The 25,704-nt window shown below is 43.7% G+C and overlaps 2 protein-coding genes across 2 annotated transcripts in view; both read right to left on the bottom strand.

The window, feature by feature from the left end:
• Window positions 1–25,704, bottom strand: part of LOC146197024 (uncharacterized) — a 157,467-nt gene that overhangs the window by 104,378 nt on the left and 27,385 nt on the right. The window lies entirely within an intron of this gene.
• LOC146197025 (beta-1,4-N-acetylgalactosaminyltransferase bre-4-like) lies at window positions 1,829–18,337 on the bottom strand. Its single transcript, XM_084598751.1, has 7 exons — window positions 18,083–18,337; window positions 17,797–17,978; window positions 11,429–11,661; window positions 7,819–8,003; window positions 7,157–7,279; window positions 4,160–4,255; window positions 1,829–2,047 (listed from the first exon to the last, which is right to left on the bottom strand). The coding sequence occupies exons 2-7, from the start codon at window positions 17,930–17,932 to the stop codon at window positions 1,918–1,920; spliced, it is 903 nt and encodes a 300-aa protein (XP_084454877.1). The 5' UTR covers window positions 17,933–17,978; window positions 18,083–18,337; the 3' UTR covers window positions 1,829–1,917.

Here is a 25,704-nt window from a genome sequence, read left to right as displayed (position 1 = left end):
GGCTGTTAGCCGGCTGTTCACTAGCCTGGTATGTGTCCGACCGTGGACCACTACACGGTCGAGCAACCGTTTTCAAACAGACCGACGTTCAGTCGGGTGTCTGACCGTATGCCGTGGACAGTTCCTGGCCCTAGAGGTCTGGAACCTTGGGTCAACGCCGCTTGTGGCGGGGGCTAGCCAACTACCGAAATTTATCTGTTGTAGGCCATCATCGCACCCGCCACTGCTTCGGGGGTGGACGACGGCTGTCGTTGCGGCGCGCGTCTTTGTCTCCCTCTTCCTTTTCCTTTCTTCTCTATTTTCTCTTCTGTCCGCATGAGGCAGCGGAGGTGGCCAGCTACACAGCCAGCAGCAGGCCCGAGCATTTTCTTTTCCTTCTTCCTACAGCCAAAACAACAACAATAACTATCACTGAGACAGGGATGCCAGACCTGCTCGAATTTATTTTCGAGAGAGTATGGAGTGATTTATTGCAATTCAAAAAGTGACCGCAAAACCTCCGGAATGGCACTCAAGAGTAGAGCCTTTGTTGTCGCTGCGGGAGTTTTAAAGCGACGAGACCAGTCTAACACTGGCTGATCATGACATTCATTTATGTGCATTGCCTTGTGTGTCTTCTTTTACGTTCTGATCAGTTTCGTTTTGTATTATGTCGTGTGCCAAAGCTAGGCAATGAATTAAAAAAACCCGGGGCGTGGCGCAGTTGGTAAAGCGCTGATATGGGGATCGAAGTGGTGGAGGTTCGATTCCCGATGCAGACAAGGTTTACTAATTTATTTTTAACTCTCGCTCTCGAAAGCATGACAACTCTGCTAACAACCTTCTGTCGACAACAATGGGGCATTAAAGGCTTTCGACTTAATAATGCCCAGACATATTACATCATGAAGCGCATGCTTTCTTTTTCGCATTTACCCCACTGCTTTGAAGCCATTGTAAGAGTGAAGCCAAGGGACGTCGCGAAGGTATGAAGTTTAGAATAACCAAAAATAAGTCTTTAGATCATCAGGCCCTTACACCCAAACAATCAAAACATAAGCAGGATGCACGCTTGCAATACGCAGTCATCCTATTCCTATTACTTGCGCGCACAATGATGCAGAAACCTGCGCAAAAATATAGTGAATTATGAACAAAAACGTAAGCACATCAACAAATTTCTCTCTTGGACTTTACGTCGCTTAAAAGTTTGCCACTCATTACTTAGTGCATTGATGCTCCACCTTTCAAAGCGGACGTCTTTAGCCGCACCTAACTCCATCTCGCTTTCCTAGCTTTGGCCTCGTTTTCACATTCTCCATCTAATCGTAGCGCTTCCTTTCATGAGAATTAGGCACCACCATCTGTTATTCGACGCTATCATGCCCACGAAACATAGGCGAGAATTTGACACCACAGCCGCCTCTTTCCCGTTTGTCCTCGACAATGTGTTCAAAGTGAAATCATTGATGCGCAGAAGCTCCTTTAATATGTTCTATGCGGTACTGACCTCACAAAGTGTATTAATCGTTGGGTAGTAATGCCGCCGTGAGTTATCCGATAGAGTTATCGACATCTACATTTCTTCCTTAGTTTGTGGCCGCAGCAACTTCCCCGAGTGAAGGTCCCCATGCAATAAGATTTTTCTTTACCAATTTTACATTGACATAAGTAAACTGACAGGAGTAACCGAGTGCTTGAGTGCAAAGCACCGAAGCGATCGCATTTGCTCGATAACTCAAAAGTGCCTACTGGTTACAAAATCTTTACTGTAAGCAATATTACTTCATTCATCATTTTAGATTTGTGTTTACGTTTCACACTTTGCACCGGTGTACCAATCACGGCGCCGTGATTCCTTCTCTTGGGCACATACTTTCACTGTTCAAATAGTCATGCGCGAACAAGCAACACATTCACAACAATCCGCGTGCTCTTCTACGGCTCCCTCAGATCCGCCAATATCCAGGTGTAAAGTTTCTTGAATTGGATGTCCATGACCTTGTACTTCACGCTGTTGAGGCCATCCGACTTGTAGCGCTCTTTCCATTTTGCCAGGATTCCGTGTCTGTAAAATCAGGGAACACAATTTGAGACTAAAAATGCCTGTAAGGTTTTTGTGCTCTGATATTTACTGTTCATCTTGTCTTTAAGGTTTTTACTCATTTCGTTAATAACTTAAAAAAATTTTAAACAACTTCTGCCTAAAGACTTGCACAGATTTTGAGTACAAAGAATTCTTTTTAGCAAGCACTCAATAATTCAGAATTTCGTTGTGACTCAGCCTGGCAAATACTCACTACATTTACAACATAGGCCAAAGGTGAAACCTACGTGCGCTACCTATGAATTGAAGAAATTCTTTTAGACCCTCGCCAGCACGACCGCTTACGGGCTGATATCTTGGAATTTTATGGTGTCATGTGCACTTTGAAAGATGAGACTAGCTCCTTATTTTCTATTTATAATACTTTTTGCCAAAATTCTGCCCAGCATACATTGGGCAGATACACAGTGCACTTCGAGTTCTCCATTCACATAAAATCTATTGCAGTTAGTTACACTAAATAAATATTGAAACTGCTTTCAACATGTTTTCCCAACCCTTTATGTTCTGTCGTTTTCTCTTGTCCTGTCTTTAGCGCTGTAACATGGAAGATCGTCACCAACTCACCCAACAACTTGCTTTGTCGAACATCTGCTGCCGCAGTACATAAGATCACAATTTAAAGGATGCGGTAAATAGCAAACATACGGCAGATATATGAAAGCCAAAGGAGTCTTGACTTCGTTATATTTGTTAATTACTTTTGTTGTCATTAAAAAATGCTGTTCAATAGAAAAGATCTGGCGGGAATTCGAAGTTGCACCTGCTGTATTAGCCAGCACAGGCAGAACCTGAAACCATTATTCTGTGATGCAAACTACAATTAGAGCTATGTTAAAACGCAGAAAAGTCAAGTTCATTTAACTGGGTATTCTGTGGAACTGAACCTTTGCCGGCCGACGCACTGCGGCATCGCCGCACTTGCGGTAAGGCTTCTAATATAATACCAGCCCATTGTGGCAGAGCAGGAAATGAAAACACTGACGCTGGAGGCTGCTTCACGCTAACCACACATAAATTAAAGCTTCCGACTTCAGAATTCTAGCCTAATATCACCGCAAGTGACATTCGAATTGGCAAGATCCAATTTTCGAAACCAATCCTTTAATGATCCCTTTCACCCACTATGAGTATATTTTGAGGCTTCAAATGCCACGGCTAGGTGCAACGCATTAACCATATAAGCAATCCCTCAGACAATCCTTCTCAAACAGTTAAGTAGTGATAGCCATTCTGAAATTTTCTGTTGCTTGTGTCACGTGTTACTCGAATATGTTTCTTTGTTGAAGATGCAATGGACGACTTGTTACATCACTTTCAAAATGGTGGCTTTTAAATCCTAGCTTAATTTAGCTGAAAAGAATATCAGGCTTCATAACAAAAGTACCAAGAGCAACCGCGAGTCAGTGTACACCTGGGGCGTAAACTAGCAGCATATGTTACAGTAGTCTGTATAGACAGCCTCAGTCGTCTATTGCGCCTCTAACGCGCGAGTGCCTCCGGGGGGTTTTTCCTGTTCACCAGTGAGAAGAGTGTGATGGAGCCTATGACTGAGCAGTGGCTGAACATGACCTTTAGTAGAGCATTCGCCCTAAAAAAAAAACGCGAATCCGATTCACGAAAGTCGGGTTCGCTCTAGGACACTCGAGCTAAGTTGAGGATAGTCTTAACAGCTCGGCCTCCTCGGCAGACGCTTTCGGTTGTTATGACAAGGTTAATTAAATGTGAAATAAGCGCCATTCGATGCGGCGTCTCCCAAATGGTGCCACAAAACCGTGGCCTTAGCAGTGAAGCGGACAGTTCAATCGGAGCTGATCTCGGAGGCCATGATTAAACCTCTACAATTTGAAGCGGCAGCTCCCACATGTTGCCACATGTACAGCTAAAGCTGCAGCTTTCCATGCTTTCGCCATATGAACGGTTTAAAAGAGATAACCCCTGATCATTTCTTCATGAAGTAATAAAAATAAATTTCTTGGTTTTTTTATAACAACGCACAAGTGATCCGCAACAACGGCCGGTCAACACAACAAAGCTCGTCTTTGTATTTTATGCCGTTCAGCAACGACTCACCTTGCCGGGCTGGGCTTGCTTTTAACGTGGCTGAGAGATGTGTACCTCGCAATTTCGGCAGGCCGCCTTAGTATGGTGAGGTTAAATTTGCGTAATCTGTAATCCCGAAAGCGCTAATGAATTACGCAGAAAGTACAGAGGGATCAGAATCTGCATTAAATGTTGTATTGAAAATGGTACACGAAGAAATAAACCTTTTACAGGTTTATCAGTAATTTAAAGATTTTAGCACCGTGCTTCAAAATAATATTTTCCATGAATCAGCGTGATTGGTAGCTCTCCGCTGACAGCTACCTCATGAGCCTTGTTTATCAGAATATATGACAAACTATGAATACTAAGCGTTCTAAACATTCTGCCCCTATGCATATGTGTAGATGTCGTGTAAAATAATGCTGCAGGACAAACCTACTTTTTTGTGTTGTGTATATAATATTGCTACGAAGACAACGAAGCCTGCAATAGCGCGCCGGAACGCTCGCACCAGACCCGCTGGCCATTAAATATATTTCATTATCATGTCATCATGACGTTTTGTTCCTGTTTTGTCGCCGTGTTCCATCGCTTGTCATGTGTCACCACGTAACATTTGTTTGAAGGTGCGGTTCATCACCATCCTAGCCTTGGAGCATCGACGCCAACCGTACGTCGGAGTCGTCGGCCAAATGCTTATGGAGATCGCCGCACAGCCCCACCCCAGCCCTTCCTGCTCAGACCCGACCAGCCACTCTACCCAGCCCTGTTACCAGCCCTGATCACAACACACGACGACCAGGAATAGCTCAAACCTGAACCGACTGACCCCACGACGGAGAGACCTCACAACCACTCCAGCGAAGACACCACCCCTGCCCAAGCCGTCCGGCGTGTCCATGGGCCTTGGCCTTCGGCCATCGGTGAGCACTCGACCTGATTCTCCAGGGCAAGCATTCATCTCATCTTCGCATTCATTGTGGTGACAAGCGTTTCATCTCCTAATCCTCCACCTGTGTTCATCGCTCATCATGCATTGAATTTCAAGCAATCGATCGGGACGATCACTCGGTGGGACCCAGGTCATGATACGAAGATGACAAAGAAGGCAGTGGCGTGGGGCGAAGCGCTCGCGCCAGGCCCGCTGATCAATAAAGCATACTTCATCGTCATGCATCCCGTCGTTCTGTTTCTGTTGTGTCGCCGTGTTCCATCGCTTGCCATATGCCACCATGTAACAACATGTTCAAGCTGCTTTATCGCAGATATTCCCATGTACATTTACTCAAAATTGATAACACTAGACATGTGACCTAGTTTGTCCCTTCTTGTAACCCCTCTTTCAATATTTGTTAACTTACGATTCAGAGACATTTGCCCTTGGCTATTAAATTATAACGAAAAAGGTTTCGCTTTTTTGCCTTGACGTGCGGTTCAAATGCTAACGGTTATCTGCCGCGTCAGTTTTCAAAGTCGAAGCTTAATCTTCTTCCGCTCTAGGCTACTTTTCAGTCATACTGTAATCAATTTTTATACCTATATTGCAATAAGCATGCTGGAGGCGATGTGTTCCCCGGAGTTATATTTTTCTCGAAGCCGTTTTCTTCTGATTGGCCTGATTTTCTCTCTTTATGCTACTACCTTAAGCTGTCTTAATATTAACCTAGCGACACTTTTAATACATTTGAATGCTGTCCGTCCGAAATGAAGCGCCTTTCTTTATCTTTCAAGGAAATAGACTCTCATTAGTCAGTTCCTTCGCCATAAGTGTATACGGGTCACAGGTGCGAATTCGTAATAAAATGCTATCAGCTTCTTTTTTGCGAGAGGAAAAACTAAACTTGCGCCTGATAATTAAATTTTAGCCTGTCTTTACAACTCTGAATACTGCTACATGTTCATGTCTACATGAATACTTCGTGAAGTAGTTGCTTACGAAATTCCAGTATCGCTACGTACTAAATCGATAGGCTTGTCTTTCGATCAATGTTTGGCAGTATTTATCAAAGGGATGATAACTTCAATCGAGGCACTGCACCTTCGTGATACTTTCTTTTTTATTCTGTATGTTTGCCACTAGGCGTAGTGAATAAAAGCTGGGGGGGGGGGGGGGGGTAGGAGCAAGTTAGAAACAGCAGTGTAGACAAATATTCCTTAAAGAAACGCAAAATGTTTTTATAAAGGGATTATCCAGTATTCACTTGAGACAGTCACATTCGAGGTCCCAACCGCAGGCCTGCCATCCAAGGAAGCTTTGTCTCACAGAAACCGTAACTGGGCAAGTTCACAACAAGCGCCTCACATCACATGGTTTGGCGCAGAGCCACATTCCTCGTGGTACTTTCAAATGTCCAAACATGGAGCTTTTATTAGCATCTGGTGGCGACATATTCATCTATCGGCAGGTAAGACACTCGGGTGTCAAGGAGTCAATGTAAATTGTGTTCGACGGCGCAGGTGCAGTGATGTTGTTAGTGATACATCGTTGTCGATGATGCGTGTCAGCGTGGCAGCAGTGACTATGGCATGTACTTCGCTTGAGGTACTGCATACTTTAAATAGCTTAAGGAGGGTAAAATCAAATTCTTTGCGCCAGCACTGGGGTCTTGGGCTTCTTAAGGTTTCGAGAATAAGCCATGGTGAAATTCGCGATGGGAACTTCATTGTTCTCACTGCCGAGTATATGAACGATAACCATAGGGCTTAAATTCAAAATGCGACTCTCTTATTGATATGCACTTTATCTTGATGTTGTCTGGGCCATTTCCAATATTTTTATAACGAGGATATACTGGCCAGGTAAGCGCGGGGCGTAGTGTAGGTTCTTTAATTTCGCGAGTTAATAAATATAAATATTCGAACAAGGACATTTGTCTCCGGCTACTTTAAACAGCATGCAACAGTAATCACAGGTCATCCAGCGGTGAGATTAGTACAACGCATATATAGGCGTGGTTTCTTTCTGTTTGTGCTTGTGCCCCTTAAGTAATATCTTAAGCACTCTTAATATCTTATCATACAAACCTGAAAGATATGTCGTCGTCTTCTCCTCCCCAGCCCCAGTACAGATTCGAGAAACCGTTAACGAGGAGCATGTGTTCCTTGCTTAACGCGCTGACGCCGCCGAACATCAAGGTATACGGAACACTGTAAAAGTGAAAATACTACTGAATTTTTTGTTGTTCTAGTTCCATTTCTACTCAAAGTTAAGAATAGAATTCAGGTAAGCTTTCTAATAAGCTTGCTCGCAGATAGTGTTGAAAAGGCCGTGCGATTATACTTAATTGGCAGTAATGAAGATAGTGCACCAACAAACCAGTTTTCCATCATCATTCAATGCTTCTATTTTTAGAAAACCAGCCCGCTTCTAGCGCATCAACCACCCAGACTGAGCACTAGGACGAGTAAAACTCAACGCTGCAACCTGCTGTGCCTATGAGAAAGTTCCCAATATTAAACCTTGAAGCTCAAATGCACAACTCGATTCAAGCGGGCCCAATGAATTTATTCAATGTTTCAAAGTGCTGCCATTATTTTGTGCATATAAGTTAGTCTTATGTCGTGCTTTTGTTTGCTAATCAGCGATACTACTTCTGGCAAGGTTCTCAGCAGTGTTAAGTTCTGAGCGAGCGCAAAGCAGAGAACGAGGTGCATGCAATTTTCAGACGGAACAAAATTTTCGTTACCCCGAGCGGTGGTCTATTATTACGGACATGTGCCGTGGCTGCTGAGGACAGGTGTATATATTACGGTCATCGACGGGTATCAAGTCGATATCATGGAACACAAAACATTGATAGTCATAGAGGGCGGTTGACTCTAGGTATCCGACATTGAAAAGCTTGGCCCTGTTGAATTCCTTGTTGTCGCCCTGAAAAGCAGAACATATGTTTCTCGTATCATGTCATTTATTCTATATCTTTCGCGTTATCATTAAATTGGGCATTGCCAAGGCTTGTCTAATGGTACCTGTTTCGGAACAAAACACTCCTTTTGAGTACCAGGGGAAATTTGTTAGAAACATGCAATGCGTCCAGCCCCCTCTTGAGGCATGGGACGTCAAATCTTTCCATTTGTTCCAGATGTGTTATCGGGATCAAAGATTGTTTCTGACAGATGTTAATGTGGAGAGGGATGGAAACTTATTTCTTCCAGAAACATGTCAGTTTCTCTTTCTCAGTTCATTGCTCTAAACCTTCACAACAGCGTCATAAGGCATCACAAGGACAGAGCCGCATGCAATACTACTTTTGCCCTCCTAAGTACAGTGCTCTGTATTTATTGATCTTGTTTGCGAAGAATTCACCTGAGCGAACTTCCCGACGACAAGGTCTCAAAGGCGAACAAATAGCTAGTAATAATCTAAGTTGCTTGATAAGGAAATTAACATTATATATTCTCTGCATTGTCCATAATTGGCGGAAAACTCCAGTTGGCTTTCACAGAACATTTTGTTGAGACCTGCAGAGCAGTGAATTAAACAAGATTCGCCATTTGGCGAACCGCGAGCCCTGCCCCGCTTTCATCGAAGTATGTAAGACGAAGCATCCTTTATCACAGAATACACTGTTCATCGGCGGAGCACTGCAGTTTTCTCCGGTTCTGGAGAATAGAACTATTTTCCAGCGTCAAATTACTTATGGGAAAAGGCCAATCGTCGTAAGCAACCTTGAAGTCTGGTTCGAGCTGAAATAGTTCAATACTTGCGGGAAGGAGATTTTGCAATCCGAAAGAAGACATAAGCAATACGCTGCACATATTTGCTTAGACTTTGTACGATCCATTATACAACACAGGCACCTGGCGCCAAAGCCTTCCGAGATAACATAAGCTGTGTGTCACTGCTGAAAGGGCAAGGAAGTAATAGAAAACAAAGAGAGCGTTTATGCCACTTGAAGCAGCCGTAACTATCATATCACACTCAATTTGAAGCAAAAAAGGGCTACACATTTATGCCTACAAAATCTAAGTGCTAATTATGCAGAGGTATACATCTCTTTGGCGAGCTCCGTAACATTTGATTCGGAATTGCTTGAGTGCGGTTACACTGAGAGTGCGTAATTTAATGGATGTGGCGCTATCCGACAAGCATAATAATCATTCCGTTAGTAGGAGACCTCACTTAACGTGGCCACTCAAGTGGCAGCTTAAGACTGACATATGCCTAATTATATCCCAGCCTGTGCAGCACACTGCATGCATGAAATCAACAGTAAAGGGATAAAATTCCAGTATGAAATAATGCTGCAAGGAGTAATGGGCTGGACGATGTGATAAACACTTCCTGATGATTACTGTACTATTAATTATAGTCCAGCTCGCTGCGCAAAGAAGGGAAAACATTCGCCTGCGAAGGTTTTTGCGTTGATGTAGTAACAGACGGTTCCGGCAGTAAAATGAAGAACTGACATATTATTAGCGACGTATTATTTCGCTTTCTGTGTAACAAATTTGTTTTTTGTAACTCAAGGTAAAGTTTTCTCATTTTCTGCTACCATTAAAGGCGAGGCGTCAAACGCATCTCACTTACAGGTGCTTGCTTTTTTTTTTATAACTGACGCCCGTTCTTAGTAAATATAGGCTGCCAGGAGGGATATGAGCACGGCAATTTTTTCTCTCTAGTTCGACAATCAATGTTGTATTGGGAAGAGAGATTGATGTTGAAAAAAGGCAATAGAAATGATGACCACGTGCAGTCATTGTAATGAAGGTCCAAGTCAATTCGTACACATGTGAATATCGTAGTGGGACAATACAGGCTCTTCACCCCCGTAAGCTTCAAAAGGGCGAAGACGAGTTCTTGCCACCTGTTACAGATTTGTAACGCTTACAAAAGAGAATAAAGCCGACCTGCATCGTCTCGTCTGTATATCTTTGAAAATCGCCATACATGCCACGCGGTCTAAGTCATGAGGGAAGTGCAACTTACTTATGTTCGGCGACAAGCATTAGCCCCGTCACATTGAATGCTATTTTAATGTCATGAGTAAATATAGTTTCGCTGAGAGCCACTTCGGACAGATAATTATTAATCGAAAGCCTTCCTAGACTGATGAAATGATATCCCAAGAGCGAGAGTTGTGCGCCGAATCTGTGCCCTCATGTTTCACTTGTCAATCATCCGGATGACGTCATCAGAAAAATAAAAATGCTGTCTCCACCAGGAATCGCCCCCATCTCTCGGATCCCATAGCCGAGCGCTTTACCCAACTGCGCTACACCCGGTGTTTTGTTTTGTTTTTTTTCATTATTGCATGAAAGTACTTGAAGCCAGATTAAACCAGGCCGCATCCCGCAACCTGTAATACACAGTGACACCAGCATCGAGCTCTCACTTTGTCCACACATGGTTCCATGTGATCTTTTTTTGCTCACAGGACTGTCTAGCTTTTAGAAAAGCCGCATGACAGATCGCCACGCAGAGCCACCACGTTCATCGAAGTCTCTGTTCAGAGAACAATGTGCATGGTACGGGGGGTATATGCTGCGCAGGAGCGACCTCCTGTCTGGTTACCTTTACTCGTTGCATGTATATGCTTCCAGGAATTTTGATGTATGGACACAGCGCCACGCCCGGGGATCATGTAATGCACATCATAATTTTCCTTGTTTACCGTGAGGATGACAGCAGCGATGACAATGACGCTACAAATAGCGATAATTACAGCGATGACAGTAGCAATGATAATGACTATGAATTAAGTTGATAGTGATAACGAGAGCAAACGCGCTGCACCGTGTGTAGCATCAACGCTCCGGCTTTCGCATTTCTGCAGTGTAAATTCCACAAGGCTCTCGGAATTATTTTATATTTCTGGCTGCTGCCTTCTCGACCCAAATCTGACACCTATGAGTGCGACACTCGGTAATGCAACGTTTGAGCGCAGCTTTTTACGGCGCAGAAAACCTGCTGTCTCCGCTGTAAGTGGCGAGAGGCAAAGAGAGAGAGAGAGAGAAACATGCATCCCTCTTGTTAACGGCGTAGTATCATATTGCGTAATTCCAATCTCTCAACGGTAGCTAACCCACAACTACTTCTTTCTCTTCACTTGAAACGTCTTGCAGAATTTTATCCACCGGCCGCCGAAGAAATAAAAGAGCGAAGAAGCACACATAATCAGACCATGAGTTCATGGATTGCCAAGTATAGAACACTTGTTCACTTATGCATACATGCTCAGAATGTATTGTTGCGAAGCTTCTCAACGGGCTGAAATGCGACATCCTGAATCAGTTTGCATATTTAACAAAGCTAATTATTATTTCGCGAATAAGAGAAAAATTGTCTGGACCAACCTGCTCAATGACGAAGACACCGTAGTCTATTTGCTGCCTTGCCAGCACCCGATGAATATTGTATATGAAAACTTTGAGATGCTCTGCGCGGTCTCTATACGGAATTAGGATCGCCACTCTGTGCCTTGAAGTACAGTTCTTGGGACGGGAGCGTCCGCCCATAATGACGTCAGGGAATTCGTATTCGACGGCTTCCAAGGAGGACACATCCTTTTTTGTGGCGATGTAACCCACTGAAAACCGAGACGGAAAAGGTTGAGTGCCAATAAATCAAAATCAAAAACGCCAGATCGATAAGGAGTAACTAAGTTTTAAAAGTCAGCGAACTCATTTTTGTATTGACTACGAGATGACTTGCGAGCTCGCTGTTTTTAACGCAGGCATATTTAAGGCAAGGTGTAGCGTCCTTCTACGTGTAAACGGGGGTTTTATGTTTGGAGTTTACAGGCGGCGCCTCGGGGCCGGCTGAATGAAAATGAAGTTGGGCCGCGTGTGCTAGGTTATTGAGCAAGGCACGATCAAGGTAGAAGGTATCAAGGTAAAATAAGAAGAAGACACGAGCAGTCCAGTTCTGAAAGCCGAGGTACGCCGCGCCACACAGCAGTACGTCTGGCCAAGCATTGACATTGATGTTCGCTAGTGGGCCCGCTCATGCCTACTTTGCCAGACAGATAAAGTCGTTCGCCACACGAAGACCCCCATCCGACCTTTCCCGCCGCCTAAATGCCAATTTGACCTCATCCATATCGACGTTGTAGTGCCGCTTCCTTTATCTCAAGGCTGCCGGTATATCGTCACTGTGATTAATAATTTCACGCGTTGGCCCAAATCTGTACCATTTCGCACATAACTGCTGAGACAGTTGCTAAAGCCTTCGTCTCAGCATGGGTTTTTCTCTTCTGCTGACCGGTATTGTCACGACGGAACATGGCCGCCAATTTGTATGCACCCTTCTCACGATCCGCACCCTGTCACTTGGCACAAAGCACTACCGTACCACCTCATACCAACCCAGCGCCGACGGCATAGTCGAGCGCCGCCATCGTCAGCTGAAGGTTGTCCTCACTGCCCGCCTAAACGCAGAGCACTGGTTCGACCACCTTCCTCTCGGTAGACGAGTGGTCCTGCGAAGAGACCTTGGCTGCTCAGCGGCTGAACTTGTCTCAACCATTACCTATGTCTTCCTGGAGAGTTGTTCCTAACATCGGCACCCTCACCACAGCCGCAGCGGTACCTAAAACGCCTACAAGAGTGCATTTAGCAACTGCAACCGTTACCACCTCGATCTTCCGACCGCCGCACCTTTGTGCATGCAGACCTTGCGTCTTCGACTTACGTGTTTCTAAGCCAAAACACTGTGAAGGCGCCTCTTACACCTGCCTACGATGAGCCATACCGCGTCCTTCACAAGGCGATAAAGTTTGCGACCGTGCGAGTCAATGGACGCGAAGAATTGGCAACATTCGAACGTCTCAAGCCCGCCTACATCGAGACGCCTCCGAAGGAGCTCCCACAGATGTCGCAGGAATCTCCACAGAGGTGCCCGCCATCAGAGCAGCCTCCACGCGCCTACCTGGCGTGTTTCTTGTACCGTTCGGTCTGGCAGTGTGGCCCTATGGCGCCCTTCTACTTCGTAAACGGAGTTTTTATGTTTGGCGCTCACAGGCGGCACCTTGTTGCCGGCTGAAAGAAAATAAAGCTAGACCTCGCGTGCTAAGTGCGCAAGCATGGCACGACCAATCCTATTCTGAAATTCTAACGCGCCGTTCGCTTGTCGTGGTACTCCGCTGTGATCCCCGAAAAAAATATAAAGTTTAATGGTCTGCGCTTCCGCCTCTGACATTTCTTGTCTATTCAGATAAAGGCACAAATTTAAGTTAATTCATTCTCATCTCACATACTGCAGCTTGGTATAAGGTACATGCACCAAATATAATAAACACAGTGCATGTTAAAGAACTCCAGGTGGTCGAAATTCCCGGAGTCCTCCACTACGGCGTCTCTCATAGCCTGAGTCGATTTGGGACGTTAAACCCCACAAACCAAACCAAAATCATAATACACTCCTTTCAAATCCATGCATTAAGTGTTTTGTCCATGGAATGTTATAAATAATTTGAAAGTATCAGAGCCGAATGTTTTCAATCATGCTAGAAGAAGAAAGCAATTCTACTTTACCAGAAAGTTAAAAGGCATTTTCTCTCATTCTCTCGACCATATACCGAGAAGCCATTGTCTTATGACATGTGTCTGGCTTTTTTTATTGCCCGTGAAATATGCACAAACTATGGGATGTCAGGCGTGTCGCAATTAGTGCAATTATGTAACAAATACCCAGCATCGATTGCGCTCTATAATGCAACACTGTTCCACAATATAAAAAGCAAATGCGGTCCATTCTTTTAAGCCCCGGAACACACCATATTATTATGTACTCTACGGGAATGTCATCGGCTGGTGTTTTCGGGGAAAAAACTTTTGTTAGCTTCATATTTTCAGTGATCTCAGAAAAGATCCAAATGCTACCCTTATTGGGTTAATTATAAGGTATGCCCTGACACCTATCAGCCTTTTTGTAGCCTTGAAATTATTGCCGTATTTCTGATTATATTGGTACTAGCTTTTATATGTCCTGCATTATTTTGTCCCACGATAAAAGCCGAAATAACATATGTTACTGTTTTGTTTACAACATATTGTGCCATGAAGTGAAATATATTTTTTTTTCTTTTCTACTCATTTCACTCCTTCTGTTATTCTCCTGGCTGCCACACTGAATTGTAAACACAGTGTGTACCTAATCAGAAACCACTGAAGCCTACTTTTCTCGCACCTCGTGGCATATTGTACCAATTAACTTAAAACTTCACCTTCAAGGTACAAACTTCAAAGCATCCTTAAATAATGAGCAACAAATCATGTCACTGAAAAAAGGCATATTATATCACACTATCTATAATACATAAAAACAATGTTGGGGCAGCATTAACCCTAAAGTTCTTTTTCTGGACAAAGGAATCTGTTGAGATGGATACCTTCTAGGTTATTATAGGTTTCTAGTTGCTTTGTTTTACACAAGTTATCCGCACATCGAAGTAATCGAAACGCACGAGTTGAGTGTTTCTCCCGGTCTCTTCTTATAGCGTTTTGACTCCGCGTTGTTTGTTTTTCTTTTCCTATTTGATTCGACATCTATCGTTCAACATGAAGTATACACGAATACCATTTATTTTTACTATTGGATACGAGATATTTTTGGGCTACTGGATTTGTATTGTTTTATTACGAATACAAAAAATGTGCGATAGAGACGAAACGCCGTCAAATAGGAGAGCAGGGCTGGAACGGTAGGAAGTAAAAAGCAGGCAAATGTTTCTTCTGTGCCACTGCTGTTCTAATCAGTTTATGCTTGTGCAATAAAATATTACGACATAATATATTCCTCCTTATGCAGCCATGAGCTAGGCGCATCATAATTCGCAGTGCTCTCAGCAACTATTCCAAGTTTGTATATTTATATTGGCTTCCCTGTGCTTTTTCCCTTCGAGTTAAAAGAACACATAGGAACTCAGCATAATTGTCTTTTGTGTAGTACTATGCGGTCCCTAGAGTTAGAAAAACATTACTTTTAATTTAGCTCGGTTAGACTAAATGCGAATCAGGTGCTCTCGTCCTTTGTTTTTCAGTTCGGTTTTGAGTCGCACGCAGTCGCCAGCGTATAGTCGTAGTCTACCGCATTCTGTGAGAAGTTCATCTGACTCGGTGTAGAAGGGTCCAGGTGGATTCAATTTTCAAATCATAGATAGGTTACCAGTTCCTGGTGATTCGGCCATGATATACAATCCACCTGAGGTGGCACACACCACCGACACAGACACAAGCGTATCGCGCAAACGACATTTATGCCAATCAACGTCCTTGATATCTATGTCGCGCCGTGGAAAATCAACATAATTGATATCTATGTCTCGCGGGAGCGAACGTGCCTCCCTGGCCCCTAATGAAACGTCAAACCTCGTTATGCGGTTCGTCCTCTCAAGACTTCAGTGCGAAAATATACCACCAAGGTCAAAATATGAAAAATGTGTCATTTTCGCACTGTTGTGATTTTAGAGTCCCACCTACTAACCTCAGCTTCGGAAAATATCCGGACTTTTAACTCCACTTCGTCCTTGAATATTTCCGTTTTGTTCGCAGGAACTGCTGTTCTTTCTTTCTCCTGCCATACTCCACGCATAGTTTATGCGCACTTCATCTCATTCTTCACGCTCGTTTCAGAACCTGAGCTACTTAATGAGTTGTGATGTGTTCTGGAACGGCAGTTAATTTGTTTCTACCTTAGCGTGTGCCCTGAAAGTTTTGCTTGTTCAAGGAAGAACATCCTTTGTCAGATGTCTTGTAATGTGTTTCGCCGGCTCCTCTTTTAGTCTCATTCGTTTCTGGAATTAGTGTCGCATAATACAAAGTTTTCAAACACATATAATCGCAGCCGCAGTTAGTGATTAGGGCACGCGGCTAGTGTACCCAAGGACGCGGCATCAGATTCCGGCCACCGCAGCCTCTTTTAGACAGGCGAAAAGCAAGGCGCCTGCATTATTTGCAGCTTCAGTGCACGTAAAGAATTAAGGACGGTCGGAATTCTCAGAACCCTCCACAACGGCGTCGCACATAACCTTAGTCGTTTTTGGTACGTTTAACTGTACAACGAACCGTACCAACCAGACAGATGGAAATGAAATAGTCAAACTTCTGCGTGATTCAAGTAGCAGGTGACGATCCGGAATAGCAGAAGAAATGTGCATTTTGAACTTTGCAAGTATAGCTCGCCTCTCGGGCACAGTTCATGGACGCTGGCTTCTAAACCAGCCTAACATTTCCCCCATCCAGTCAGTCCCTCTGCCAACTCCTTCACCTTCAGAGGCCACAAACCTCCGTATACTTCCTCTTCCAGCCAATATGTCGCCGGTCCTGCATGCTGGCCGCCGACATGCTGCTGCCTCTCATCGTAGTCCTCCCTTCAATACCCATGGAGTCGCTTACACGGATGCCTCTTATGTGGCTCCTCGCGGGTCCGGAAGCCAGGTGCTCTTTCATCCTCGTCCATCTACCCCTGTCACACACACTAGCGGCCTATTTCTCCACCCTCCGGATGTTATCTCGCTTGAGGTCCTCTCCATCATTCATTCTCTCCCACCTGTGCCTCAGTATATTATATACACCGACTCCCAGGCTGCTATCCATGCCATTCAATCTAAAAGTCTAACACGTCATCTGTCCACAGAGCTCGAGGTTGCACTTGTTGCGCTGCAGCCCTGCCCCGTCTTCCTCCGGTGGATCCCTCGACACTCGGGGATTGACGGCAATGAGCTGGCGAACCAGCTCGCCCCTGAAACTCGTATACCCGGGCACCATTCATCCCTTGGCCAAGATGCTTGGAGGGCGGGTCGAGAGTGTCTCTTCGCGCCACCATTAGCGAATATTACAATACTGCTCGCTTAGACCGCAAACTCTACCCCGACCCTCATCCTAATCTTTCCGTTCGGGAGGCTCATATTCTTCGGCAAATACAGTTGAACATACTCATAACCCCTGCACGGCTATATATCTACAAATTCCGTCGCGATCCATCATGCCCCAACTGCCCTTCCCCTTATGCCAACCTTTCACACTGCCTATTTTCATGCCCGGTTGCATGGAAATCGTGATTCTTTCCCACCTCCTCCCATACTATCTGGACCTGGGTGGACTGGCTTGGTGCTGAAGGTGAAGAAGAACAGCGGCTGCTCGTCCAGCAGGCCATCGATGTATTAAGCGCCTAAGTATTGCGCCTCAATAAAGCCTTGTACTACTACTACTTGTTCGAGCGAATGACGCCAAAAGAAATATCGTTGTCCGTTCGTTACCTTCGTTTACACTGAGTTGCAAGATGCGAGGCGTTGTTTTAAGGACTGCCTGCTATGCCTTACGCCAGGCGTAAAGTTATAGCGCTACAATTCTCCTAATTAAAATTGTCCACTTCAGAGGTTATGAACGTGGCATGCGAAACAGAAAAACCTCGATAAATTCTCAATCCCTTCTCTTTGGCGAGACGATGCAAATTGACAACGTTTTGTGTACAGCAGCAGCTCATTCTTTTATCACTTTATTTTTAGAGCATAAAATGCGTACAGCGCACTCTGCAAAACGGCAAAAAAGGTAGATGTGATTATATTTCTTATTGAAAGACCAAAAAAATGGTTTGTGTGCAGAACTGGCTTTAAAATATTTGAGTATTGTGGACACAATAACACGCAGCGTGCACATCAGATTGTGGCGTTGGTTATCCATAGGTTCACTGAATGTGAAAATTAGAGTACCTTAAAACTTACCAAGATTTGGAGGTACAAGCGGACAAAGTTTTTTATCCGATGCATTTGATCTATTGCCATCGCTCAACACATCTTTGGGGATGTCTGCGATGACAGGTGCGGTCTGGATTCCTACGCTTGGTGTTTCTTTTTTCATCAGCTGCGTGTTCTCGAATGACAGAAGTCAGGTTGACAAAAATGGCCTGCGAGACAGAGGAAAGAAACCAATGCGTAGAGCACAATTAAACACCCTTGCGTATCATATAACGTAAACCCTTTGCAGTGAACATGCTGGAAATCAACATACCTGATATGTCGCATTCTTAAACTTGGTCACGTCAAAGCACACATGGACGAGAATAAGTGCCAGCACCACGCCTATGACTAGCTTGCATAAAGCACGAGCTGCGAATATGCACATCACAGCACTTTTGCGGCCATTCAGAGTTGGGTCCATGGTTGAAGTAGCCACGTGTATCAGCTCAGTAAATCACGAATGCTGCGCTGAAACTTCCTTCGATGTAAATTTGCAGCAGGGCAACTTTTCATATCGCACGCAATCTCCTCGGGGCCTCTGCAATTAAACGCAAAATAGATAAAAAATGATCTTGCATCCAAAAGTTGCCTTAAAACGTGTAGGACTTCATTTCGATTATGCAAAACTGGCTTCGTTGCATGGCGCAAGAAAAGGAAGCACATTGCAGACTGCGTATACAACCGTTATTCCACAGAAAAACAAGTCTAAATAAAGGCAAAGCCATGGGGATTTTGCACAAGCCGATGATTTTAGACAATGCACATTGAAACACGTCGTCGGCAAGCGCCGCGTTTGCGCTCAATGTTTTGCCTGCCCTATGTTCTCAGGTTCCATTTTGTGCAGTGAGAAACTGAACAATGCGTGATCGAGCTCGCGGATGTAGAAAACGAATATTCGTTTCGGAAGCAGACATGTCATCACTGCACTTGAAAATGATTTATATCTGTTTCAATCACCCTACATTTAAAAAAAAAAAAAGTTTTGTCTTGGTTGACGTTGAACGCTTGTGATATTTACATATGCGTTGAAATTATTCCGCCAAAAATCTGGTCATAAATATTTAGCAACTTGAAAAAATATCTCTAGAGCGCTGAGGCCTAGCCCAGAAGCCTGCTCTATTACTTATTCGTATTGCTTGCCTATTAGTAGGAATTTATCAGCAATCTTAAGGTCTAGGGCAAGTACAAGACCGCTTGCTTTCTTCCTTCAGCAGTTTTAGATTCCTCTTATTTCTTTATCCTTTCTTGCTCCCTAATATTTGAGGAGCCCTGCCTTTTAAAGATACTCTTTATCTATGTGGCGAGAAACATTCTGCAGAAAACATCTGGTGGTATTCGAAATGCTTCCAAAAACATATTTTTTGCTTCCTGCTGACTTTTCTAGACATACACGCCACCTCTAGTGGCGACTTTTAAAGTGCCGGATTCAATAAATGCTCCAAAGATAGGGTTTGTTTCCACAAACCCTATCTTTGGAGCATTTATTGAATACGCTTGAAGACCACGTGTATTTGTTATACGGTGCCCCATGGTGATGTTCCTGTACTGGCTGGTCTTGATTTGGCTTTTCGCTCATACCGCCCTTCCAAACTGTTCGCCGCAGAACATTATCTTGCTCGTCGACCTCATTATCATTTTTGCGAAGTCTATGCGCAACTGCAAGGAACCATGGCTTTAAAGTAGACAACAGGCTGTGAAAATGGTCCTAAATGGAAATCAATGGCAGCTTAACTTCAGTTCTCAAGCGTGGCCCTAACTAATGCGTTTTAAATTTCTGCTAGCTGTATGTCAGAAACTGAATGCATTTCACTCACCTAGGCATTTTACTTGTGAAAAGGTATGCGTGAAAAAACGAAAATGCAATGCAAACAAATGCTGGCGGGGGATATTTTCAATACCAGAATTAGCCGCATTTTTTATGTCTTGCCAAGCCTTCCGCATTCGCTACATCATTTGTTTATTCATCACAATGTGATCATTTCTGGTGAAATCAACATTGCTTGTTTTGGTCGAATTACCTTATTGCACACCCTTACTCCCTACACAGGTTTTAAAAGCATAACGTATTTTTCCAAATAGCACCGCTTACAAAAACAGGCATATCAGCCCTGCCGCACTGGTGTAGTAGTTGGGATTCGACTGAGGTGAAAAGCAAGGCACCCATGGGCTTCGCGATGTCAATGTTCGCTGAACAAGCCCAGGTGCATGGTCAAAATTTCCTGCTCCCTTCGCTATGACGTATCTCGTAGCCTGAGTCGTTTTGTCCCATTAAACTTCATCAACCAAGAATAGCTATATTGGAGGAAGCGGCCTGCGCTTTATCGTTGCTGAATCGGCAACACTGGGCAGCACGGTGAACTATGCAAAAGTTCACTATCATGGACCGCCGATCGGTTGAAGCTTTAGACTGCATCCCTCATGAGCCTCTCGAAGGGCACAACTGGAGTAAGATCTTTAAAACGTTCCCTGCGACACAGGTCACCAGTTGTTTACGCCATTTGTTAATGTATTGCAGCTGCGTGTACTGTGCCAGAACATGAAGCCGTGGAGAGAACATTAAAGCAAAAAGCCTTACTTGGCTAATACGTAGCGGTAGCATGTACAGGAAATGTCACCGCTTGTGGCAACAAAATATAACGTGATGTTGTATCAAAATACATTGCGACACAACAGTTGTTTTTTTTTTTTTTTCTGTAGAGCGTTTAGTGCAGTGTCATGCCATTTCGCTTCACATTAGCACCCATCTGCAAGCGAAGTTCAAGACTAGCTCCATAAACGGATGCTAACTGACGGCACACGTACCTCCAGGGAGGAAGGAGAAGATGAGGAGGAAAGGCAGGGAGGTTAACCCGTAAAAGAAACCGGTTTGCTACCCTGCACTTGAGGAAAGGGGAGAGTGGATATAAACGTTGTGAGAGAGGGATGGGTGAAGTTAGTACAGTCACATCACAGACGGGTCACATCACGTCACAGTCATATCACGGAACATAAAAGCAAACTCATAGTCTTTCGATTAGGTCTGTGCTTTTCATAAAGCGGAGCAGTGCCTGGGAGGCCTTCACCGCAAAAAATCGCCGTGGCCAAGGACCCAAAATCTTAATTTCACTCAATAGGCCTCCATCCAGCGCACGGCATAGACACTGTCTTTCCTCACTGTATATCGGGAACCCACAAAGAATGTGGCCTATAGACTCGTTGCACCCACGTACCTCCGATTCTCCACCCATGATCGTGGATCTAGTTGCCAGCCAAGAGAAAGGTATTGCGCTATTCTTTTCCCCAAGAACCTAACCAGCTAAAAATATTTAACACATTGCCAAACTCTGTCAGTTTTTCAATGGCAAACCGCCAACGAGAGGACCTCATATTCTAAACTGTTCTACTCACTCATCTTGTGACTCGTCTTCCTCGCATCACAGTAAGATGAAATGATGTAACCCACCACCAGTTGCCCACAACACAGCAAATGTATAAAAGAGTTCCTATTTACGACATGATGCACATGTGACACGATAGAATATAATCACCTAAATGTTGCGTAGCCTCAAAACCATGGTCCCATGTACACCTGGAGCTTCTTAATTTGCTCACAACTGGCGTTGACGTGACAGCGACATAGTTCTATGTGCTTTGAGTTTTTTGTGCAAGTGAACTCATGCGTCGGCGTACTTTTTAGTATGCGACTTATCATTGCCAGGCTCTCTAGCCTGCTCATCTAAGCTGAAAACTTCAAGAAGCGTTTTCCCTTTTTAAATAAGCTTCACATGTAAATGGAGCTATAGATGACAGCTGTCCCCTGGTGACTTTACATAAAGGTACAGAAGATGTCCCTGCACGTGCATAGTGTACAAGGCTGGGTATCTTCGAGCAGACTAAAATCTCAGTCTCTTCCATTCCACAGGGTGCGGTGTACAAGTATGTTAATCAGTCAATATGCGCCATGTTGTTTCCATTCTTAGAGGTACTGCAGCTTGTAGAAGAAAATTTTGCATATTGATATTTCTACCTCATTTCGGGCACAGAAGAGATATTTCAAGCATTCCTTCAACATTATTCAAGATGAGTTCGGTATTTGCACTCTTCGGCAGCGTTTCCAAGTTCTGCATTCGTTAGCATCCTAAATTGAAAGGTCGTGTTCTCATTTCCGTATCTTGCCAAAATAAGTTCTCAACAAGAAGAATATTTGTATAATCTACACCTTTTCAGCCTTTTGATAAACGTTTATTGGTCCTGTAGCTTAATGATAACCTACTGGTAATATATTGAACTATTTCAGGCACTGAACTATGAGGTCATGCAAATAACTAGATAAACTCATAAATGTGTTTAATTCAGCAATGCGAAGACGTTGCGCAGGATACTTTGGCTGTGTTAGAACCACACAAATATTGTAGAAGCTACAATTTAGAGAGAAAACATGGTTGCCACTTACAATACCCACAGAAGGAGCCGTTAATTATGCGCCTGATTCTCATAACAGCCTTATTTTCATGACTTTTGTTTGCTGATCACCAATACCCAGAAATATCCGACATTTCTGAGAAATGCTGGCTAGCGTAGTTTCTTCACGTAATGCTTAACATCACGATCGCCTCTGAAGATCTTTTATCGGTACGCTTCTGGTTGTTTTCTTTTCATTATCGAAAACGCACGTGCTCTATTCGCTTCCTATAGAAGTCTCACTTCGCTACCTAATAAATTCACTTGGTTCATAAGCACTTAAATGCTGCGATTCATTCAAACGAAAGGAATTTATCATATTTACCTGTTCGTTAGACACGCCTTGTAAGCACGGGAATAATGGGGCAATTTAGAATGACACATGGGAAGAAAGCGCCAGAGGAGATGTTCTTTAAACATTCTTTTCACAACCGCCTGAATGAGCATTTTGGGACACCACAAATTTCATAACTGTAACGAAGTTTGCAGCCTACACAGATGTGCGCGTAATTGGAACCACCAATCATTTTTATCCTGGCGATGCGACTACAATCGCCACGAGGAAAAAATGTGCAGTACAACTGCGGATTAGCTGACGTCACAATCCTGGCAGAGAGCTGCTTTGTGAGAGGCTGATTTGCAACCTCCCTTTGTTCTTGGCGCCCTCTGAATTGAACTCACCTCCCGCTAAGCGAAACCCGGGTAGCAACAAGTATAGATCCGCAAGGCAAACATCGGATCAAAGAATTCCTATTTTGCCATTCGCGGTGACAAAACAGAAGCCGTCGACTTCGAATAGCGACAGCTTCGAAAAGGGCAAAAAGCAGATACTCGGCAAAGTGGCAAGACTCAAAAAGCTGAAGCTGCGCTGAACTATAGCAGTTCCTTGCAATGAAAACATGACATCTGACTTAGGAGGCACGAACACATGGAGAGCGAATCTCATTACTTTGTTTCAGTAAAAAGCAGCCGGTCTATCATCAATGACATGAGAGCACCATTCTTGTTGCACGTCAAACGTTGTCTATCCTTCTGCTTTAGACGTCAGTTGCTTTGCCTCCAATAACTTTCAACGTCATATTCTGACGAAAATCATAGAGACGCTCGGTTTCAAAGCCAACTGCGTCTAAAATATTTTCTACGATTCTCCGTACATCTGGAGCTTCAACGTGTCCAAAAATAGTTGTTTTTTCACGTGAATGAAAGAAAGCCTACTTGAAATGTTTTCACTTACACGCTGATTTAGTGTTTCGTTAATTGGCATGACCTGCTAGGAATCCCGCTACTAGAAGATACATCTGTAATGCAGGAGACGCAGTTGTCTTTTTTTCTCGCCAGCAGCCCCAGAACTGATGCCCAGACTGCAAATATCAATGCAAGTCGCTTACTTCATCCTTCCTCCTCTCTATAACCCATAAAACAGTAAAACGCCGCTTTGGAATTCTTATGAGCTTGGAATGTCAACATCGCTCATCACGTCATCTCAAAGCATGGGCTCGAACGTTGGTTTATTCCCGGTAGAGAGCAACACAGAGTCTCTCCAACAGAAGTGCGTCAGTTTAATCGAAAGAGGTGAGCAATATTGGAATATTTTGCGCATTGCATCCAGGAAGCATGTGATGCTTCTGATTTGATTTATTTATAGGAAGGGAAAGGCGCGGTAACTGTCTCACTTGTTTTCTGTGGACACCTCAGCCGCGCCGTAAGGGAAGTGAGGAAGGTAGGGGTGAAAGGGGAAAGATAGAAAGAGGATCCTTAGTGGAGGGCTACGAAGTAATTTCGACCACCTGGGGATCTTTAACGTAAGCTGACATCGCACAGCACACGGACGCCTCTTCGTTTGTTGTGTTTTTTTTTTTTTCTTAGCGCTTCATGGTACTTCTACATTCTGCTGTTTGATCGTTTTGTTTAGTGCTGTTAACACGAACAATGAGTGATATTATAGCACGTTCAATCAGCAATGAGTATTGTTGAGATGGTCTGAAAACCTTCCTGGTGCCCTAAGAGCCTAACATATGAATGTTTTTACCGCACTTGCCTAAATCGCTGTATCAAACCCGCGTTTATAGTTTATGCATGAACAAAAAGTGTTCAGATAACGAAGCATGCATGCATAGTCCATTTATTGCAAACTTTACAAGTTACTGAAACTGAGAGACCTCTGACGCACGTGCATGCTGACTCGTAACTCCAAACGCAGGCAGCACATTGTTTAGACCTTTCTTCTTTTAGAATTCTGTTTACTAATCAAAGATCAATAGACGAAATTTTCCTGAACTAGAAGCACGATCATATGCCTTGCCTCTTGTACCACAAAATAAGCGTAAGACAAACCTTAAAACCAAACATTGTTATCTTAATGACCACAATATGTAAGGTTTACGATTGGTCTAAAACTAACTATTTTGAGCAATAAATAAAGTAAAGTTATATTTGTCAATGCCTTCTCGTAGGCGACCATATGTTAAGAAAAAAAAAAAGCGCTAGGGTGTACTGTTGAAGTGAAAAAGGGGAAGCAGTGAGTACGCCTACATAATGCCTAAAGCTTCAATCGGATGATGAAAACGTCGCGTGGCAAACTTGAATTGCGTTAATAGTATCGTGCGAATCATTATACAAAACTATTATATAGAACTTTTATACTTTATACTTTATCGAACTTTTATAAATACCTTTTATATTTTTATAGAAATAACCAGAGATGCAGCAGTGAAATGGAAAAACTAGGGGCGGAACGTATGCTCGCGCATGATATAGGAAAAGAAATTGGGCACTGAAATCCACATGTGCAAGCCATGGCGGCCATCATACCTCGACCCCTTGCCTTGATTTTGTTCCGACGCTGTTTCTTGCGGTATCCCTCTTCGCTACATATGCTTGATGCACTGAACAGATGTTTAACCCCCAACTCTTAACACGTTTGCCTTCTCTCCAACTTCGATTTCCCTTTCTGCTAGCTGCTAAGACATTTTGTCGAAGCAGACCCATGACAAAAAGTCATCGCTCACAGACTCGTTCTATGAATTAAGTAAAAATAGCACGCTGTCGCTTCAGCATGGTTGCTTGCAAAACCAATCCGCTGAGAGAAATCTGCGTGTCTTCTCTACAGCGCGATAGCCAGTGCTTCCCTTCTGCCGAAATAAAAAAAAAAGTTAAAAAAGCTATAGGTCACACTCAAAAACAAAAATTGTTTTCACTTGCACATCAAAATTTCAAAGGCGCTGAGGGAAGAATCATTTTAGATAATTATGAAAACAAAAAGTATGGCTCTCAGACACATCTAAAAACAACTAAACACTGTAACTAAAAGGAGGCCCACTGGGAGTATAAAGGCCAATCATATTGCTATTGAATCGTCCTGCTTTCCATTGAGCATATGAAGCAGCAGTATTACTGGCGATTAATAATATACCTCCCCGAGGTAAAATATAAAGGTTAAAGATCGGTAACGCG

This window comes from Amblyomma maculatum, chromosome 3, assembly GCF_055883805.1.
Source record: "Amblyomma maculatum isolate TAMU_Amacu chromosome 3, ASM5588380v1, whole genome shotgun sequence".
Lineage (NCBI taxonomy): Eukaryota > Metazoa > Arthropoda > Arachnida > Ixodida > Ixodidae > Amblyomma > Amblyomma maculatum.
This window is presented reverse-complemented; position numbering and strand designations above follow the sequence as displayed.